A 20,633-nucleotide genomic window follows, 5' to 3' on the forward strand; every position below is an offset into this window, starting at 1 on the left:
TGTTCAAGTTCAATTCAGTGGCAGATATCTCAGCACAACAGCCATGTTCTGGAGGAAAATTATAGCTCTGCACCATTTGTAGGCAATTCAGCAGAGGTTACTCAGGCAACCAGCTGCTGCCTTGGTAACCCACTGCTCTGCCTTAAACTTCGACATCAGGGCTGTAATTAGTGAAATACTTTGTGCTCCCCATTGTCCTCCTGAATTGTTTTCCAAAAGGAAGAAATGCACCTTGGAGTGATGTGTGTGTGTGTAGGCAGGCCAGGTTTGAGAGGGGCTTTTCCATTATTTTACTTCTCCTTAAACTCTGCACAGAAACTCCTGTAGCATCCTCCAAATCCTTCCCACTGTTTGTGTGCAAACAACACGTGGATGTGGCACTTTAGGGGCAGGGTTTGATGGTGGACCTGGCAGCCCTGGGTATTGTATTTGCCAGGAAATGTCCTGACAAAGGCAGGGATGATGAATCTGACTCCATGTTCTCAGAAGGTTAATTTATTACTTTATGATACTATATTATATTAAAGAAGACTATACTATACTAAAGAGTACAAAAAGGGTACTTACTAAATGCTAAAAAGATAATAATGAAAATAATAATAAAGAAACAATAACAATAATAATAATAATGATGATGATGATGATGATGATGATGATGAAAGCTCGTGACTCTTTCCAGAGTCTTGACACAGCTTGGCCCTGATGGGCCAAAGAGTGAAAACAACTCACAGCAGAATCCAATGAAACAATCTCCAAACACATTCCACATGAGCACAACACAGGAGAAGCAAATGAGATAAGAATTGTTTTCCTTTTCTCTGAGGCTTCTCAGCTTCCCAGGAGCAAAATTCTGGGCACAGGGATTTTTTCAGAGAATGTGAATCCCACACCTCGTCCCACTGACGATGGGACTTGATGATCTTGGAGGTTTTTTCCAGCTTAATGATTTTGTGGTTCTGTTAAGAACCATGAGTTGCTGCCTGGCTCCTCAATCCTTCCTTTGTTTCCATTGCCAGCTCCAGAGTGAGGTGGAGAAACCCCTGCTGAACTTCAGAGAGAACTTCAAGAAGGACATGAAGAAGTGTGACCACCACATCGCGGACTTGCGGAAGCACCTGGCCAGTCGCTACACGGCTGTTGAGAAGGTGGGAGCAGGAGCAGCCTGCAGGCTTTGAGACAAACCAGACTGCTGGCCTGAGCAGAGCAGCTGCCCCTTGGAGGGTTTCAGCTCTGTCACAGCTGTTCCTGCTGAGGGCTTTCCCTGTTCATTGAAATTAGGGGGCCCCTGACACAGGGAATGATTGGTATCCGACTCCATTGATTCAGAATGCTGAATAATTGCTTTATTAAACTATATTATATGACATTATACTATACTATATTAGAGACTACAATTCTTACTATTCTTTAGAAGACTACTATTCTTTAGTATTCTTTGTATACTAAAAAAAAATGTATATATATATATATATATTCTTTATATACTAAAGAATACTAAAAGATACTAAAGAGAACTCCTGTCTGAGAAAGCTAGGACGCAGCTTTGAGTGATTGGCCAAGGAAACAAAACAATCCTCAGCAGAATCCAATTGACAAATCACTTCAGGTAAACAGTCTTCCTAACACATATCTACATGTGCAAAACAACAGGAGCAGCAAGTAGAGATAAGAATTGTTTTTCTCTTCTTCTCTCTGTGCTTCTTCAGGAAAAAATGCTGAGAGAGAGAATTATGTGTCTCTGTTCAGAGAATGTGAATGCCACAACTGTTAGCTGTGCCTTGCCCAGCCCCAGCAATAATTTGGTGTTGAGCTGAGATCTGGGAAGTGGAGGGCAAACATCTTACTGCTGAAGTGGCTTGTTGGTTCATCCAGCCAGCTTGGGGCAATAAATTTGATGCAAATGCTTCTTATTAGTGTGCATCTGTTGTCCTCAAAATTTAGAGCACCTTGCCTTAGAATGGCAGCAGGGTCTGGTCAGAGGCTCACCTGGCTGGACCACGGCCTGGCAAATCACAAACCCTTCACAAGAAACATCCTCAGTGAAAAAACCCACACAGCAGCAGCACTCAGTAATGGGCTGATGTGACACCAACCAGGAGGTGGCTGAGGCTGTGGTGCAAGGAGTTGGACCCACAAACTGTGATCTCCCAGCAGCAGCTGGCAGAAATGGGGATGCTTGTGCCTCAGCTGCCAAATTGAATCCTCATGAGGTTTGCAAATTGGAAAGGAAAATACCATTCCCAGTCATGCCCAAAGCTGTTTGTGCTTTTATTAAAGCTCAGCAGGAGCTCCCCAGGGACAGAACTGTGGCAGGATACACAAGGTCCTTAGGCTGAGTGTCTGCAAGGAAGGCATTTTCCTGCAGAACACCAAGTTCTTCACACTCCTGTCTGCAAAGCAACTCAGTAGCAATATTGGTAAGAGAGAATTTGGAATAACCTTTGGAAGAAGGGAAGAGCTGTGACTGCAGTGCCTGTGGAGCACTCAGCACTCACAGATTGCTCTCCTGCAGCTCCCTCTCCAGACCTGCAGGACCCACCAGGGCCTCAGAGCTGCACATGGAAAAAATTCCAGGAATGCTTTAGCAGAGCTGTAACATTTAGGCTGGTGTGACTGTAAAAAACTGCAAAGTTCTAAGAAAATACAGTCATGCCAATTTAGTTTGAATCACTAGCACAGTATAAAGAACAAATGTGACATGTTTTATAACAAATCCATGCAAAACAAGTGATTTTTATGTATTTATTAACCTGCATGTACCAATGTTTATTTTTAAGGTACTTTACTAATTTACATGTATAATATATATTTGTACTGATAAATCAAGTTTTAACAGCTTGAAGAACTTCTAAGTAAAGTAGTTCAAGTCATCAGTTGTAACCAGGCCTCAGGTTCTTGATTTCTACTGTTGGCATGAACCTGAATAAGTTTTTCTGAATCAAGTTCCTATTGTTGGAGATGGGTGTACGTTGGGTCCAGAACTCAAAGACAAATTTTGTAGATACTTGAAATTACTTCAACGATTCAGATCCTAAGAAAAGTGAATGGAAGAGGTGTCCTGGTAATGATGCTGTTTAATTCATCTGAAAGAGGCTCCAGCTCTCTTTTCTTGCAGAAACAATGAGAAAGCTGTTAAAAACAGGAGAGCCTGATGATGCCATTACTCCTTTGCCTTTTTAAGACTCTGTGAGGAGTTCAGATACATTTGTGGTTTGTTGGTGGTGACCCCTTTGTGGCCACAGGACACTTTTGTGAACTCCATGGTGTTGTAAGAGCCTGAATCCCTGTTAGGACCCAGTTCCATGCGCAGTTGTTGACTCCTTGCTGAGAGCCACTTGTGAGAAGGAGTCCTGGGGGGCTGAAAGCAGCTGCCAGAGCTTCTTCTGTGTAACTTCTGACTCTTCCTCGTTCCTCCAAGGCCCGGAAAGCCTTGACAGAGAGGCAGAAGGATCTGGAAATGAAAACACAGCAGCTAGAGGTGAAACTCAGCAACAAGACAGAAGAGGAAATCAAGAAGGCCAGACGGAAGTCCACCCAGGCAGGTGAGTACCTGTGCCTGTCAGCACACAGCAGGAGCCAGGGGAAATGCATCCATCCATCCATCCATCCCTCCATCCATCATCCATCCATCCATCATCCCTCCATCATCCATCCATCCATCCCTCCCTCCATCCATCCATCCATCATCCATCCATCCATCCATCCATCCATCCATCCATCCATCCATCATCCATCCATCCATCATCCATCCATCATCCATCCCTCCATCCATCCATCATCCATCCATCATCCATCCATCCATCCATCCATCCATCCATCATCCATCCATCATCCATCCATCCATCCATCCATCCATCATCCATCCATCCATCATCCATCCATCCCTCCATCCATCATCCATCCATCCATCATCCATCCATCCATCCATCCATCCATCCATCCATCCATCATCCATCCATCCATCATCCATCCATCCATCATCCATCCATCCATCCATCCATCATCCATCCATCATCCATCCATCATCCATCCATCATCCATCCATCATCCATCCATCCATCCATCCATCCATCATCCATCCATCATCCATCCATCCATCATCCATCCATCCATCCATCCATCATCCATCCATCATCCATCCATCATCCATCCATCCATCCATCCATCATCCATCCATCATCCATCCATCATCCATCCATCATCCATCCATCATCCATCCATCCATCATCCATCCATCCATCATCCATCCATCCATCCATCCATCCATCCATCCATCCATCATCCATCCATCCCTCCATCCATCCCTCCATCCATCCATCATCCATCCATCATCCATCCATCATCCCTCCCTCCATCATCCATCATCCATCCATCATCCATCCATCATCCATCCATCATCCATCCATCATCCATCATCCATCCATCCATCCATCATCCATCCTTCCATCCATCATCCATCCCTCCATCCACGTGGTGCTTGTTTTTAATGTTGTAAAAACAAAGACTGTTGTATTTGCAGGGGCCCCCGTGGCAGGGAGGAATGATTAATCTGACTCCATGTTCTCAGAAGGCTAATTTATTATTTTATTATACTATATCATATTAAAGAATACAGAAAGGATACTTACAGAATGCTAAAAAGATAATAATGAAAACTCATGACTCTCTCCAGAGTCCTGACACAGCTTGTCCCTGATTGGCCAAAGAGTGAAAACAACTCACATGAAACCAATGAAACAATCACCTGTGGGTAAACAATCTCCAAACACATTCCACAGCACAACAGAGGAGCAGCAAATGAGATAAGAATTGTTTTCCTTTTTCTCTGAGGCTTTTCAGTTTCCCAGGAGAAAAATCCTGGGTGAGGGGATTTTTTCAGAGAATGTGAATGGTACAAAAGTCAAAGAGAACCATGCTACAAATCTGTGTGATGTTAAATCCTCAGAAGAAGCAAGCCTAGTTTTTCTGACTCAGATGTCACAAAGTATTGATAATTGAGGTGAGAACAGCAAAAGTAGGCTGAGTTATCTGTCTCATGAAGGTGTCCTTAGGTTACTGAGTGTTTGTGAACTTCCAGAGTCAGATTCAGAGAAGCATAGCTGAGGGTGTTTCTTCCATAAATCACAGTTCCTTCCTTGGTTCATTCCTAAATCACACTCACCCACAGCTTGGTGGGTGCCTATTACACTTACTATTACTGTCTTTTTCCTTGAAAGTGATGGCTTTTGGGTTTTTTCCCTCTGCTACTCAGTGACTAAAATAATTTCTCTTCTAGGAACACTGAGGATACAGTAGTGTGTGCTGTCCTGTACTGGGGATCCAGGCAGTTGTTGTGACCTTTGCATGTTTTACAGAGGCTCAAGCCACATCTGCAGGATCCATCAGGAGCTTTTTTGAGATCTGCAGAGCTGATGCATGCAGCTCAGTACCTTGGCTGAAAATAAGTTTTAGCTAGGCCTCCCATGTTTCATTCCTCCAACAAGGGCTGTTCCTTGGCAGAGTGATCCTTCAGAGTTCTGAGGATTTTAAAACTTCAGGATAGGTATCTGGGCTTTAAGGAATCTGGGAAGAGTCCCTGTCAGTGTGACCATGTCTACAGGCAAGCATTTGAGGAGAAAGAAAAGTTATGATTTAACAACAGGAGGCTCTGTAAGAGATGTTCTTTATCACCTGAAAATTCACCATCTCTCTTTGTTCCTTGGTTCCTTTAGAAATTGTTTATAATCAATTTTTATTGAATAAGCAAGGAGGAGCTGAAGATCAGAGAAATTGAGCCTCATTTAAAGAACAAAGAGAATTTCCTAGCTGCAAAGCAGCAATCTCTGAAATTTGTTTTCCAAACTTGCCACCTGCCTTTCCCCCTCCATCAGTGCAGAGTCCTGCAACAAAGAAAAAGATGGAAAGAAGTGCAACTTCTTGTGTTATCACAGAAGGAGCTCAGCTGGAATTGGGCATCTCCAGAGGCTGGAGAATGCATGAGGCTGCAGATCAGCATCCCTTCATCCAGCAGCTGGGCCCTGCTGCATCCCTCCCCTCTGAGACAGAGACCCTTGCACAGCAGCCTCACCTGCAGAATGCTGCCCTGCAGTTCCATAACTCACCAGTGTTGATTTCCCATTTTATTGGTTTATGTTTCCATCTATGGCTTTTTTTTTTTTTCATTGAATTAACTTGCCTTTTTCGTATATTTCTGGGCACTTTGTAAAATACTACTCTTAATGCTTATATTTTTTTTCAAAATCTCTTCATTCTCACCCCAGTTACCTGCTTTCTTGCCCTATACATCAGGTGCATGCATTTAGTTGAAATGTTGGTCCATGTAGCACAACTCTGAGCTCCACCAGGGTTCATCTTCAGATCCTTGGGGTTTACAAAACCTGACCTGCACTTTCCTTCTAATCTCTGGCTTGACAAGACTGATGTGTTTCTGTCTTTTCTCTTTCAGGGGATGACCTGATGCGCTGTGTGGATCTTTACAATCAAGCCCAGTCCAAGTGGTTTGAGGAGATGGTGACCACCACTCTGGTGTGTAACATCTAAAGCTACCCTTGCAGAATTGTCATAGCCTCCAGTATTCATCATTCACAGCCAGTTCAGGGCAAAGCAGTGGGGAAAATTGGGTGATAAATCTCACGTTGTGTTTCCCATTCTCAGTCCTAAGAAAAACTCATCAACAGGGGAAAGAAGAAATAATTGTTTCTTTGCAGAAGGCATTAAACCAGTTCAGGGCTGCTTAGGGGCCAGAACACTCGAATTGTCCTTGAGAGGGATGAAGTAATGCACAAGGAAAACACAGAAAAACACATGATAGATCACCAAATCTATTTACACATTCATGAATTTTTCTATTTCACAATTTTCTTTGAAGTCTCCCCAGAGCCATCTCTTCTGCAGACTTAACAACCCCAGTTGTCTCAGCCTGGCTTGCTGCAAGCTGCCTTGGAGCATCTCTGGGCTTCCTCTGGACTTAACCCAGAAGCTGCACATCCTTCTTGTGCTGCCAAGCCCAGAGCTGGCTCCAGGTGGGATCTCACCAGAGCCTCCCCTCCAGACCCTTTTTTGTCTTTGTGGCCCTGCTTTGGACATTCTTAACAGCTTAAGGTCTTTTTTTTTTTATATATTGCAGTGCCCATAACTGCACACAGTGCTCAGTGCACTCCGAAGGACTAAATGCAGATTTTGGGGTATAATATCAGAATCCAGAAGAAGAGGGAGGCAGAAAATGTCAGGAGGAAAGACAGAAATCACCTGCCTTCTCAACCAAAGTGTTGCTGCATTCTGCTTACTGCCAGCTGAGCGCGGTGGAAGCTTGTCCCAGCTCATCATCTGGGGAGCTGTGCTCTGACAGGTGTCTGGTTGGAATGGGGGTGGTCTGAGCCCTCCCCCCAGTGCTGTCCCAGGGAATCACCATCATTTCTGTAGCTAGCAATAAAACACACAAAATTTCCTGCAGGAAACAGATTCCCTCTTGCTTGCAGCGTCTCTGAAGGCAGCGCCTGCACTCTCTGCCTTGGTTGGCTCAGTTTTGGAGCCTTTTGGAAAGGTCTGACCTTCTTTTCTGTTGCTAGGCTGAGATGACTGCTGTTGCTTGCTGTTTCTTATTCTTTGCAGAGCAGAGGAATGTGCAACCACAGAGTCCAGCTCCAAAGCATGACCCTGGGGCAGTATCGCACCTCCTGGCAGCCTTTTGTGTATCCTCCTTTCTCTGGGCCTCCAAGCTCAGGTTCCAGTAAAAATATGGACTTGTTTTTCTTCATGTCCAGGAGCTTGAGAGACTAGAAGTTGAAAGGGTGGAGATGATTCGGCAGCATCTGTGCCAGTACACACAGCTGCGGCACGAGACAGACATGTTCAACCAAAGTGTAAGTGTGCTTCTGTTTGCTCCCTGTGCCCTTCACTGCCCTCCAGCTGAGCAGAGCTGTCCCTCCTGACCTGCTCTGACTGCCTTTTGTCAAAGGATGTGGGGGGAAGTGTCTGCAGCAGTGCTGTGCTGCCTCCCTGCAGTGCAGGGCTCACTGATCGCGTTTCACGCAGCTCTCTCCTGAGGGAGACACAGCCAGCTGAAGTACATTTGGCCAGCATGAGCCATAATTAGCTCTCCCAGCATGATGCACTACTCCATGAGGTCTTCTGTTTGTGCAGGGAAGATGCTGAATTGCTTCACTGTTGGAGAAGGGAGTGTATATATATATATTTTCATTATTAAAAACTGGCCGTTTATCAAATATTGAAGTATGGGGGATGCACGCTGACTCAGTGCAGTTGTGTTTGGTGTAAGGTGCAGGTTGCAGGACAGGAGTCAGAGGCTGCCTGGTGCTGCCTGGCACAGGAAACCTGTCCCTGCTTCTTCAAGCCTCCCTGTTCTCCTCTCACCACAAGGCTGCACATCCAGACCTGTCTTGTCCATCCAGTCTCATGTACGTGCAGCTCTCACTTGTCTGCAGATGCAGTGTAGGCATGCCCACAGCTGCTCTGCATGTCAGAGCAATGACTCTCTGCTTGAAGTGTGCCCTTGACATTTGGATTCTTGTTTTCTTCATTTCAGACAGTAGAACTTGTGGATCAGTTGCTTCGGAAAGTGGATCCTGCCAAAGACAGGGAACTGTGGGTAAAAGAACACAAAACTGGAGATATCCGACCTGTGGACATGGAAATATAGACTGATCTGTGGTTGGATGTGATGAGTCCACTGAATTAAGCAGGCTAACGTTTGTTTTTAAGGGTCAAAAGAGCATAGGGAAAAGGTTGTTTCACTACCAGACAGACACCTTGTAATTTTTGCCTGTATGGGCTATCTCTGTTCCATTTAGTCATTACAATGGTCCTCGTTGTGCTAAGCCTTAAGCACCAGACATTCCAGGGTGAAAAAAAAAAAACCAGATGTGTGCTTCCCACCAGAGGTTCCCAATTGCACGCAGCTTCCAGGAGAAATCTGCTTCCTGGCACAGAACGTGCCCTGTTCTCCAGTGACTTTGTGCTCCACCCCTTGCATGACTCTCTCTATCCAGTATGTTAGAACAAGCAGGCAGAGAGCCTCTGGCCAGCAAGGAGATAACTGAACATGATGCAGGAGGCAAGGAAGTCCTGATCACCAATCCCAGGTCTGTCACTGACTGCTCTCGTGGCCATAGGCAAATCAATTCACTTTCCTGGCTCCCCCGTTTATAAAATCTGTGGATCCTGCAGCAATGTTGTGTGGATGCATTGCTTTCATATAACACAGTCTTTCACCATGGCAGTGAAGTGATGGCCCTTCTCCCAAAACCTATGGAGAGGATTCCTGTTCTTCCTGTTTTATACTCCCTCTCAGGGATACATAAACCCATTTTCATGATTTCTGTTGTCAGCCGGTCGGTAAGTTTGAAAGTGTTACCATCACAACTTTAATCAGGAAAGACTTGGTTGTACTATACCTACCTCATTAGCTGTCAGAGTGCCCTCAATGACAGAAGGAGGTCGTATTCCAAGGAATAAATGAGATGTTCAAAATCTTTCCTGCTCATGCAAGGTGTTTTTCCAGAGAATCTCCTTAAAGACAGCCCTCTAATAGTTTACTTGGGATTCAGGTTTAATTTTCCTTTGTTGGTTTCTTCAGGTGAATATCACAGACTTTAGGTATTTTTAATTACTGGGTTTGTCCCATTAAATTTTGGCTTTTATCTTTTTGGAGCCTGATTTTCAAAGGTGCCATGAATATGTGATGCTGGATTGCATTCAGTGTAGATGTAGGTGCCCAGCACTTCCGTACCATCTGAGGTTTTTTTCTGTTACCCTTAACTGCAAACCACCAAAAATTCAACACAGCTCTTAGCAAATAGTGTTATGTAGTTTGGAGACTGGTTTTGAAAAGGTATTTATTTTCTTCTGCTGTTATTTCTGATGGAGTATTCAATGTTGCTGTTAAAATATTTTTTCAGCATTTCATACAATGCAAAGATTATTCAGATTCTTGCTTTAGATCCAGGAGAAATCTTGATTCTCACCACTGTGGCCTTTACTCAGTGTTTACTGTGGTCTTAGCTACAATATCCCAAACCACACTATTTCATTTGATCCACACTTTTGCTCCATTTTATCTCACTGTCTTTTTCTCCCCAGCCCCAGAGCTGCATCCTTCCTTTGTTCTACTGTTATTCCAGGTTTTTGTTCACCATCCTCCAGATGCTGGGATTGGATCATTGGGAGTCAATATTCCTCTTTACAAATACAAACTGGGACACAGAAAAGTCTTACCTGGAGCATGTTTGTAACATTGCTGCCGTGCTTATTTTCCTGGTTTATTATTTCTAAATTATTACTGCATTTTTCTATCGGTCCCTTTTTTCCCAGCCATCTCTTTACTAGCACAGCTTCACTCCTGTCTTGCAAATGCCTTCACAACCCATCCTCTGCTGCCCCATCAGCCTTTCCAAACCTGCAGCATCCTTTGCACGCTGGCAGGTGGAGTGCCATGGCTGCTGCGTGCTCAGGGTCGCTGCTCCTGCTGTGGCCCCTCCGTGCTGCTCTCCCCCTGCACACTTGGGAGTTTGGATTTTATTCTTGCTGGTGGCAGAGCTCAGTGTGCTGTGAGCCTCCCCCAGGCTCCTGCACAGAGCACTGCAGCACCAGCTGAAGGGTTTGGTTTGCCTGGGTGTCCTCCCTGGAATCCTCTCCTCCTTCTGCCCTCCAGCAGGTCAGTTATGATCTCTCCTTTTCAGTTTCTGCTGATTCATTCTCTGTCTTACTGATTTTTGGCCATGTCAGTGTGTGCTTCTGACTCTTCCCTTGCACTTCAGAGGACAGGCACTTTTTTATTTTATAAGCCACAAGTGCAGGTTGAACTTTGAAAACTTCCGTGGCCAAAATATAATGTGAATACATGAAAGCTGCATTTCAGGTTTCCCCCTATTCTAGGCTGTATTGTAAATTTAAATGAGCAATCTTGACAATGCCTCAGCACATTCTTGTTTTGATTGCAAAGCAAAGCTAGTTGTGCACTTTATACAGTATTCTCCTTAATAAATACCTGAAATAAGTTAGCAATTACATTTTATTTTTCCTTTCTTTAGAGATGTTTGTTATTTTATCTCTTTTGGACTGGAAATACTGTCCATTAGCACAGGTTTCTCTGGAGACTGTAATGTGTTTTGGTTCCTCTGCTAAGATGTATTTATGCTGCTCTGAATTCTTAGTTGGAGGGTTTGTTGTTTTTGTTTGGCTGGGGTTTTTTTTTGGGGGGGGGAAGGTTTGTTTTTGGGTTTTCTTTTACTTTTTGGTTTTATTTCTAGCCACTTTTCCCTCTTCCAGTTCTTGGTCCATTTGAAATGTTTCAGGGATGTGAGCTGCCCACAGCAGCAATTCTCTTGGTGGAGTTTGTGTCTCTTTTTCACTTCCATGAGCAGAGGAGAGCACAGGCACCTGGCTGCTGATCATTGCCAGCCCCAGGAGCCTCTGGGTTCTGCTCCACCACAGGTGAGATGCTTCACCCACAACACTTCCATCCGCGTTCAGTGCAAGTTTTGCTGTTGCTTGTAAGCATTTTTCAGCTCATTTCTTTCAAAAGATGCTATTCCCTCTTGATGTGACCCTGCAGATCAGAGTTACCTGGCTCATTCCCTCTCTCTGACTGATGGATTTTGGACAGTGATGCCTTCCAGGTCAGGGCATGCTGGAGTCCCCTTGCTTCTAGCAGGCAGCACCCTCAAAGAGGGTAGTGGCACATTGAAAGGAGAGCATGGGTTCCTGCTCTCACAGGTAACTTTGGGAGTTTCAGCATTGCTCTGTCCTCCACTGAGTTTCAAAAATGCAGTGGAGCCCAGTCTGTCTTCGTGCTCATCCTAAACAGCTGCTTCTTCAGAGCAAACTCAGTGTTTTATTAAAATTCCAGCACGTGTGGATGCTGCATGATGCTGCTGCAGTGTAGCTGAGCAATGGAACACCAAAGGAAGTCTCTTAGCTCCAGCACTGAGCTTAGGCATCATCTCATTTCAGCTGGCACCTCACACCCCTGGTGTGAGTTTTGGCTGGTTTGGTCGCTGTGGGGACCAGATTGGCAGGGTTGTCTCACATCTCTGAATGCCCTGAGGTCACAGAGAGGCCAGCTCTCAGCTAACACCGTTTGCTTTCACTGCCAGGGGTAGAAAAGGGGGAATTTCCCTCTGGTCCTTAGCAGGTGGCTCTGCCTGCCCATGTTTGTTAAGCCACCCATGTTTTGGGAGTGCTGCCACACCTGTGAGCTCCCTCTTGGTCTGAGTGATGCTGTCACACTCTTGTCCTGTGCTGGAGGGCTCCCTGGCATTGTCCATTTCAGCCAGAGCCTTTTGGCCCTTCTCTGGGCTTCCTGAGCCCCATGGCTTCAGCTCTCCTGGGTGTCTGACACCCAGCAGTGCCAGAGCTGCTGAGGGCATTGCCAGCTGTACCCTCAGCTGCCACACACAATGAGAACTTTGTATTCATCACCCAGACCCTCCTGCCTGTGTCTCCAAAGCACAGTTGAACATCTTTCTCCCTAAGTTATTCTTTCAGCTCATTTCCTGCCAGAACTCATGGGTCCAGTGCTGTTGGCTGATTCCTGCTGGAGTTTATGAGCTGAGAGCAGTGAGTATTTTACCACATGGGCCAAATGCACTCTTCTCCCATTAGCAGCAAGATTCCAGTTTTTTTCTTGGAGCAATATCCCAAAAAGGCCAAATTCTCAGTTTGCCAACCTGCTCCAGGTTCAGTCATCTCTGCAGCTCACACTTGTTCATCACCTCTGTGGGTTGGACATCTTTTGAAAGATTTTAGTTGCTCCCTTATAGGGACATTACTTCGTTATTGGACACTGGAATTGTAGAAGATAGCTTTAATTTTTCTTAAATTTTGAAATACTGTAACAGCAGTGAAAATCATAGAGGAATCCCTCTTATGTTTCTAGACTCCCTTTCCCCCTGTGCAGTCACTTCTGAGCTGCTGGGGGGCAGCTGTGCTCCCCCTTATTGCACAGATAAACACTGAAATCACACTTCCTTCAGTGCCTGACAAGCAGCATGCAACCTTGTGCACTGTTTCTTTTTCCCTTTATGCAGCTTTTTTTTTTTTTTAATTTTGCTTAGGTTGGGGGTTTTTTCTTTTCCCCTAACGGGAATTTTCTGTGGGGCATTCACAGGAAATTTCTTTATGCTTGTAGCAGTTGTAGTTTCTCAGGCTTTGTTAGAACTTCCTAGAATTGTCCTTGTTTTTAATGTCATTATTTAATATTGGCTGCAAGTTAGGCTTGTTCTATAGAACTGGGCATTCTTCACCTGTTCTTTGGAAGTGCTCAGCACTCAGAGATTTCTTGGAATACAGCAGGGAGCTAAGAGGTAAGACTCTTTGAAAATCAGGCTAACAAACAGAAATGCACAAGCCTCTTTTTTCCTTACTTATACTCAAGTACATGGATAAAGTAAATAATGAGAAATGAGAAATAATTAACGTGTAGCTGCTCTCTGTGCAGCTCCTGTGGTGTTTTTGTGTGGGGCTGCAGGCAGAACACACCTCTGGAGTCTGGACCCACAGATGATCAGCTGTAAAAGCTGATTATTGATGCAGCTGTAAAAGCTCAAATCCATAATTCAGTGGCCAAGTGGCTCTGCCCATCCATTCCTTCATCACACACAGGGAGAGAAAGGGCACTGCTTACCCAGGTGGGTCCTTCACTACCAAGCACCTTAAGAAATCCAGACAAGCACTTTGAAGGTCCCCCTGGAATGGGTAGATGTGGCTTCTTGGTGTGGTTATTGGATGTTTCCTTCTGAACTGAGAGCAGATTTACTGTTCCACAGCATCTCCTGTGCTCTGTCCACTAGTGCAGCCTGCTGGCTCTGCTCCAGAGATGGCAGCAGTGTCCTCAGGGCAGTCCTGCTCACCCTGACATTCCTCTCCTTGGCAATTGCATCTTCAAAAGGCAGTGTCAAAAAGGCAGTTTTCAGAATAATGAGCTTTTCAGTTCACAGACCTCTCTGGAAAGCCTGCAGGCTTTTTGCTCCCCAGTGTGTGTTGAAACAGCAGAGTGCTGGGGCAGAGGTTGCTGAAGCATTGGCTCTGAGGAGTTGCTGGAGTGTGGACATTCCTGCCATGCTCTCCCAGGGATGGGGAGCAGCCACAGGCATCCTGTGTGCACCAGAGGAGCCTGCAGGTCACACCTGTCCTAACCAGGTGGGCAGGAGCCACAGATAAATTCAGATTAAAGCAGGCAAATAGGGCAGGAGGATGGTGACCTCAGTGGCATCTCTCTCAAACCCTGATGGGCACTGAGTAATGCTGATAAATTCAGATTAAAGCAGGATGGTGACCTCAGTGGCATCTCTCAGACCCTGGTGGGCACTGAGTGGTGCTGATAAATTCAGATTAAAGCAGGATGGTGACCTCAGTGGCATCTCTCAGACCCCGATGGGCACTGGGTGATGATGATAAATTCAGATTAAAGCAGGATGGTGACCTCAGTGGCATCTCTCAGACCCTGATGGGCACTGGGTGATGATGAGTGAGGAGCCCATCACTGTCCCAGTCCTGCCCAGAGCTGGAAGATCAGTGCTGGCTGTGTCTGTGGCTGGTTCAGAGCTGTCAGTGCTCACACCATGCAAGGCCAGTAGGTGCCAGTGCTGCCCTGGGCCTGGAGAGGGGCTCTGGCTTTTGGCTGCCCCAGGTCAGGAGTGCTGAGCCTGCTGAGCCTCAGGAGCCTGGAGCACTCTCAGCCCTGCTCAGGCACAGTGGGGATGGAGCCTTTCCTGGCAGCAAATCCTTGTCTTTCCACTGTTGGAAGAATAACACCCACTGCTTTGTCTTAAAATAGATTCTATTCACATGAGTGGTGCATCTTTCAACTCTTTATTTCCCCCTCTCTGTTGTTACTGTAGCCCTTCATCAGTGAAGTACAACACCTTTAATTTTGAAATTTCATAGAACATATCTGTTATTTCCATGTGCTAACCAGACTTCATGCTTTTGGCTGTTTTCTGAGAGTTTTAAGAGCTTTTTTGGAGAGGTTATTTTGGGGTTTATTTTGGAAGTGTAATAACTTCTTCTTGTGCTAGCTGCAGTTTCTTTTTCCTTCCTGAATGTTTTTTTTTTTCTGAAGGGACCAACACATAGCACAATTCAGCTTAAATTTCTAATCCCATGCATTCCTCAAGGCAGAAACCTTTTGTGCCTAACGATGCATCTGAGTTTAAGAACTGTACCTGGATAAAATCTAAAATCACAGACCAATAAAAAAAATAATCTTAGATTAACCACATAATAGTCACAGAAAAAACCCACGTATAGATTTGAGACATTCAAATTTAATTCCCTCAACTTACATTAAGTTGGACTATTTCAGGTGTGTCATAAGAGACAAACTCAGTGGATATTCAGAACAAAAGCTTTCCAGCTGTTCTGTCTGGGTTCAGTGAGTGGACAGGACTATAATTGTGAATATATGCAGTCTTTTAGGGCTACTGATCTAACAAGTAACTGAGTATCACAACCCTATTAAAATCCTGCTCGTAAATCCCCTTGAAGTGCCTCTTTAAACAGTATCTGCTACAAGCACGTGAAAAATACAGATTTACCCTGCAAATTGCCAAATCTCAGGAGCAGCCACTGTGCACAGATCTGTGCAGGATTCTCAGCCCCTTCCTTGCCCTGAACTTGGGCACCCTTTTAGGACAGCCCTGTCTGCAGGAGAGCTGCCTTTGCCTCTCAGAATTTGCTGTCCAGCTCAGGCATCCCAAGTTCTCAATGCTGAAAATGGAATAGAGAAAATTAGAATTTAAAAGCAACTGCATTGAAACTAATCTTTGGACCCGTGCTTGGTCTCAGTAGAATAAGCAGGGAATTTTGCATAAAAATAGTATGCAGGAATAATTTTGCATAAAAGAGATGTTCACTTTATTGCATAAAATTAATAAATAATATTAATAATAATATTTTTAAAAGCCCACAGCTTTATTTTTTTTTTTTACAGCAGTTGCAGATAAGAAATGTTCTGGTCCTGGAACTCAAAAGCTGAATGTGATTTCAGGGATCTCACATCTGCTAACAAAATAATCAAAGTCATGTTAATACCAGAATTTGGCAATGGTTGACCTGAAATCCCTTTTTCCTTTGGAGGTTTTTGATGAAATGGCTGAGATTATCAGAATTGCCTAAGGAATTTGGATGTCCACACTCTTTTAGGTCAGAAACACTCTTTAGGGACAGCAGCCTCTGTCCAGTAGGAAAACTGCAGCTACTGGTGTTGGACAAAAATTCTTTCTTCTCCTTAGATGCTTCCCTTCTTTTCTGCAACACAAGGCAGTGAGAATTCCACTGGGCAGTTCTGCAGACACTGTAGCAGCAGGGATTCACAGATACCAGGCTTACACTAAACCAGAGTTTTCTACCAAAATTAAGTTGCTTATTTGGTCCTTTTTTGTGTAAGTTTTCCTAAATACTTCTAAATTTCTAGGAAAGTTGTCTTTTGCCAGTACTAATGACTTGTTTTTACAGATGCTTAACCAAAATTTTATAACCTCCCATAAATTTTGGCTGACTAGACCCCTTAAATAGTTTATTTATCACACAGCCTCTGTCTGGGTTACTAGTAAATCTTGGATCATTGTGGAAATTCTAGGATGGCTTTTGTTCCCTAAGGGTAGATGAAGGAATCACTTACTGAACTTAAGTTGAATGAAGAGAAGATTTAAGGGGCAGATCTTCAGCTTGAATAAACTGGCAGGGTTCAGTGGAAGCTACTTGATGTCAGCTGTGGATCTTGTCCTTCAGTGTTGAAGGCATTTCCTATATGTAATTTTTCTGTCTTACTGTAAAACAATTTCATATGGTTAAACTGTATTTTCCTATATTGTTCTGCAAGTTTATATACACCATAGTGCTCATCTCATCTCCTGTAAAATAAACTGTACAGAGACACATTGAGCATGGAATTGTCTTTACCCAGTTGCTTTTTCTTCTCCCACAGCCTCAAACCTCATGAGTGCAGTTTGGTCAAAGACCCTGTGGGGTGCCACGTGGACTTTTTTATCTTTATTAATTCCTATTATATTTATTTATTGCTATTATATTATCTTAACGCAGCTTGATTTTGCAGCCACATCACTGGGGTGTAATTTTCTCGTGCTTACCCTTTTCAGATCTTCACGTGATATTCAGACATGTTTGGTTCCTGCAGTTTTTATTTTCAATTTTTTATTTTTTTTTTTTTCTGGAAATCAGTTCAAGAAACACGTGGGGTTAAGTGGTTCTTGAAGCAAGCAGGCTGACCATGAGAGCAGCTGCCATGGAATGGGTGTGTGGTTTTTATGTTTTAAGTGATCTGGAGCTCTTCCCCACCCAGTCAATCCTTCACTTTCAAGCCTCACATGCAGCTGGAAGCTCAGCTGAAAACACTGCTGTAAAAACCTTGTTAGTGATTCTTCTCCTTTCGATATTGGAGTTAATATGCATGTTGACAGGTTTTCTGACAAAGTCAAAACCAGGCCTGCCAAAATCCTGCCTAAGCCAACACCTGTCTGTGCAAGGGGGCTCAGAGCAGCTGGGGGTCACATTCTGCCCCACTCCCAGACATCCAGACCTCTCAGAAACCTCTGTGGAGATTCTTCCTGGGCATTTTTCCAGTTTTGCACTCATGTAAGAACTGGTTTCTGCAAGCCCCTGCACTCTGTGCTTTGTGCATGGAGGTGGGAGGTGGTGGCAGAGAGAAGACACTGAAGGTTAAACGCTGAAAAAGTCCCAGGTGGAAGCTTGGTTTTCACAGCAGTGTCTTTACACCTTGTCCAGAGTTGCCTAAAGCTGTTAAAAAAAACTTCAGAAAGCTGTTTCATATTCTGGTGCTTGGTGTAGAGCAGCTGGTGAGTACCCTGCACATGCTGTGGTACATTCAGCTGCACCCTGAGAGCAAAAAGCACTTCCTTGTGGAGGACTTTGACACAACCTGGAAACCCAAATTGGGGACATACTGAACAAACCATTTGCTGTGCTGGTGTAGCAGTGGGAGAGGTGTGCACACTCTTCTCAGAAAGGAGAAGACATTGAAGGTTAAACACTGAAAAAGTCCCAGGTGGAAGCTTGGTTTTCACAGCAGTGTCTTTACACCTTGTCCAGAGTTGCCTAAAGCTGTGTAAAAAAAACTTCAGAAAGCTGTTTCAGATTCTGGTGCTTGGTGTAGAGCAGCTGGTGAGTACCTGAGCAAAAAGCACTTCCTTGTGGAGACTTTGACACAACCTGGAAACTCAAATTGGGGACATACTGAACAAACCATTTGCTGTGCTGGTGTAGCAGTGCTGGCAGAGGTGTGCACACTCTTCTCAGAAAGGAGAAGACACTGAAGGTTAAACACTGAAGAAGTTCCAGGTGGAAGCTTGGTTTTCACAGCAGTGTCTTTACACCTTGTCCAAAATTGCCTAAATTTCTTCTAAAATAATCTCTGAGATTCTGGTGCATGGTGTAGAGCAGCTGGTGAGTGCCCTGAGCTAAAAGCACTTCCTTGTGGAGACTTTGACACAACCTGGAAACCCAAACTGGGGAGACACTGAACAAAGCATTTGCTGTGCTGGTGTAGTGCCAGTGCCCAGAAAAACATCCCAGTTAGGGAGCAGAGCAGGTATTGGCAGTGGCAGGGTGGCAGCCTTGCAGTCTGCAATATTTACATGGCAGAGAGCACAAGGTTTGACACCATTCTGCACAGGAATATCTGTGCTAGGCTTCTGCTGCCATAATAATGAAAAAAATCAGCTTGGATTCCACAATGTAATCAAGCCTTTGACCTCTGAGGTCCATCCAAGAGGAGAAGCAGAACATGACTGCACCTGCAGATGTCTCAGGCCTGAATTTAAAGCAGCGCTCCTGGACCCACGGGCCAGGTAAGTCCTGATGGTGCTCCTGGGGACCCTGACAATAATCTGTTGGATCTGTCCTCATCTGTGCTGGCCACTGGGCACACAGAGAGACAACTCTGCCTTGCAGGGCTTGGGAGGGACAGACAGACAGCCTGCAGCAGGTCACAGATGTGTATGTTTGCAGTGTTCATGAAGGATTCACATAAAGCCATTGAAATAGGAGTAGACATGGATACTGCTGTGGGGCAATTGAAAAAGTTAAACTGATTCTACAAGATGGATGGGTTGAAAGGGTTTTTAAACCTTCAGAAGTCAGTGTGACCTGTGTTCTGCACGAAGCCCTCAGAAGTAAAGCTATGTGTGAAGTAAAAGTAAAGCTGTGTGTAAAGTTAAAGCATTGGTTTAACTCAGATCTTGTAATCTTTCCTGGTTTGCTGCATTACCACCATTTCTGTCATGTGGTTTCAAGGAATACAGAGGAAATTTCTGTATTGAAGGTCAGATGGCTCAGGGAATTCTATTTGCACAGCTTACTTTGAACTAACCTCACACACAAGGGAAGTTTCAGCAGTCATGATCCTCTAGCTTGACTGGAACCACAGAAATACCTGTGTCATATTTCTTCTTGGGGAAGTTACTGTCTCAGTCCTTATACAAATGGAAAAAAATTACAAACATGCACTGGTGAAGTATTTATTGTAGGGACAAACAGTCCAGGCTCAGTGGTCTGTGCTGCAGGCTGTTTGCACTGTTGTTTTCACAAGCCCCTGAAAGCAGAGGATGAAAACCTTCAGCTTAGCTTTGATTTTGACTTCCTGTTTTATCAAGTAGAAAACCAAACACTTGAGTCTCCCAGAGCTACAGCAGAAGTTACAGTCTTTTTATTTACAGAGCAATGATTTTTTTTTTTTATTTTTTTTTTTTTTTAGACTTAGCAAATGTTTTAAGACCGTGTCACTTGTCTCTGGTTCTTTGCTCAAAGAGACTGGGGCTGGTTTTGTGGCAGCTGGTTGGATGTCTTTAACCTGAGTTCTGCAGCTCTGCTCTCGGGCTTTAGGGGCTGTTCCCACTGCCTTTCCACTTCCTGCAGGTTTGTACAAGGGAGGAGGACTGGGTGGCACTGTGGTGGAAAGTGGGAATGTGGGGGTTGAGTGCAGACCAGCCCTGCTCAGAGCTCTCAGGGATCTCTCTGTGTCTCACATTCCCAGGAGAGTGCCTGCAAACTGTGTGCAGCTGTGCAGGGGGAGCAGCCTGGCTGCTGGGCTGCTTCCACGGGCAGATGTGAGCTCGGGGCCTTGCTGACCTTTGCTGCTTTGTGCTTTTCCTCCCTTGCTGAAGCCAATTCATTCCTCACCTCCCAAGTCTGTGAGAAGTGAAACTGTGCATTAGCCCATGTAGCTGAGTGTCCTGGCATGACAGTGACCAGTAAGCACCAGTTTCATTGGGAAGGGTGGGAGGAGAAAGCTTGGTGATGAATTACATGGAATTCATTGTGATTCAACCCCGGGTTGCACTTTGATCCCCTGCTCAGGGACTCTTCCCCAGCACTGTCAGTGCTGGCTTTTCTCACCTTTGTTGCTTTGTGCTTTTCCTCTCTTGCTGAAACCAATTCATTGCAAATCCATGTGACTGTGGTCACAAGGGTTTTCAGGATGAAGAAGAGACGATAATGTTGACTCCATGATCAGAAGGCTTGATTTATTATTTTATGATATATGTTACATTAAGACTATACTAAAAAGAAATAGAAAGGAAAAGGTTTCTTCAGCAGCTAGCTAAGCTAAGAATAGACAAGAATGAATAACAAAGATC

General features: G+C 44.6%; 1 protein-coding gene across 2 annotated transcripts in view; it reads left to right on the top strand.

Moving 5' to 3' along the window:
• Positions 1 to 16,910, top strand: part of GAS7 (growth arrest specific 7) — an 82,619-nt gene extending 65,709 nt beyond the window's left edge. For both annotated transcript variants that reach the window (XM_077188317.1, XM_054645039.2), the window contains exons 10-14: positions 1,017 to 1,145; positions 3,419 to 3,542; positions 6,446 to 6,525; positions 7,764 to 7,862; positions 8,546 to 16,910. In XM_077188317.1, coding sequence (XP_077044432.1) covers positions 1,017 to 1,145; positions 3,419 to 3,542; positions 6,446 to 6,525; positions 7,764 to 7,862; positions 8,546 to 8,659 — 546 coding nt within the window. In that variant the 3' untranslated portion in view covers positions 8,660 to 16,910. The remainder of the gene's footprint in view (positions 1 to 1,016; positions 1,146 to 3,418; positions 3,543 to 6,445; positions 6,526 to 7,763; positions 7,863 to 8,545) is intronic.
• The last annotated feature ends 3,723 nt before the right edge of the window (positions 16,911 to 20,633 follow it).

The sequence above is a fragment of the Agelaius phoeniceus genome, chromosome 19 (genome assembly GCF_051311805.1).
Source record: "Agelaius phoeniceus isolate bAgePho1 chromosome 19, bAgePho1.hap1, whole genome shotgun sequence".
Classification (NCBI taxonomy): Eukaryota; Metazoa; Chordata; class Aves; order Passeriformes; family Icteridae; genus Agelaius; species Agelaius phoeniceus.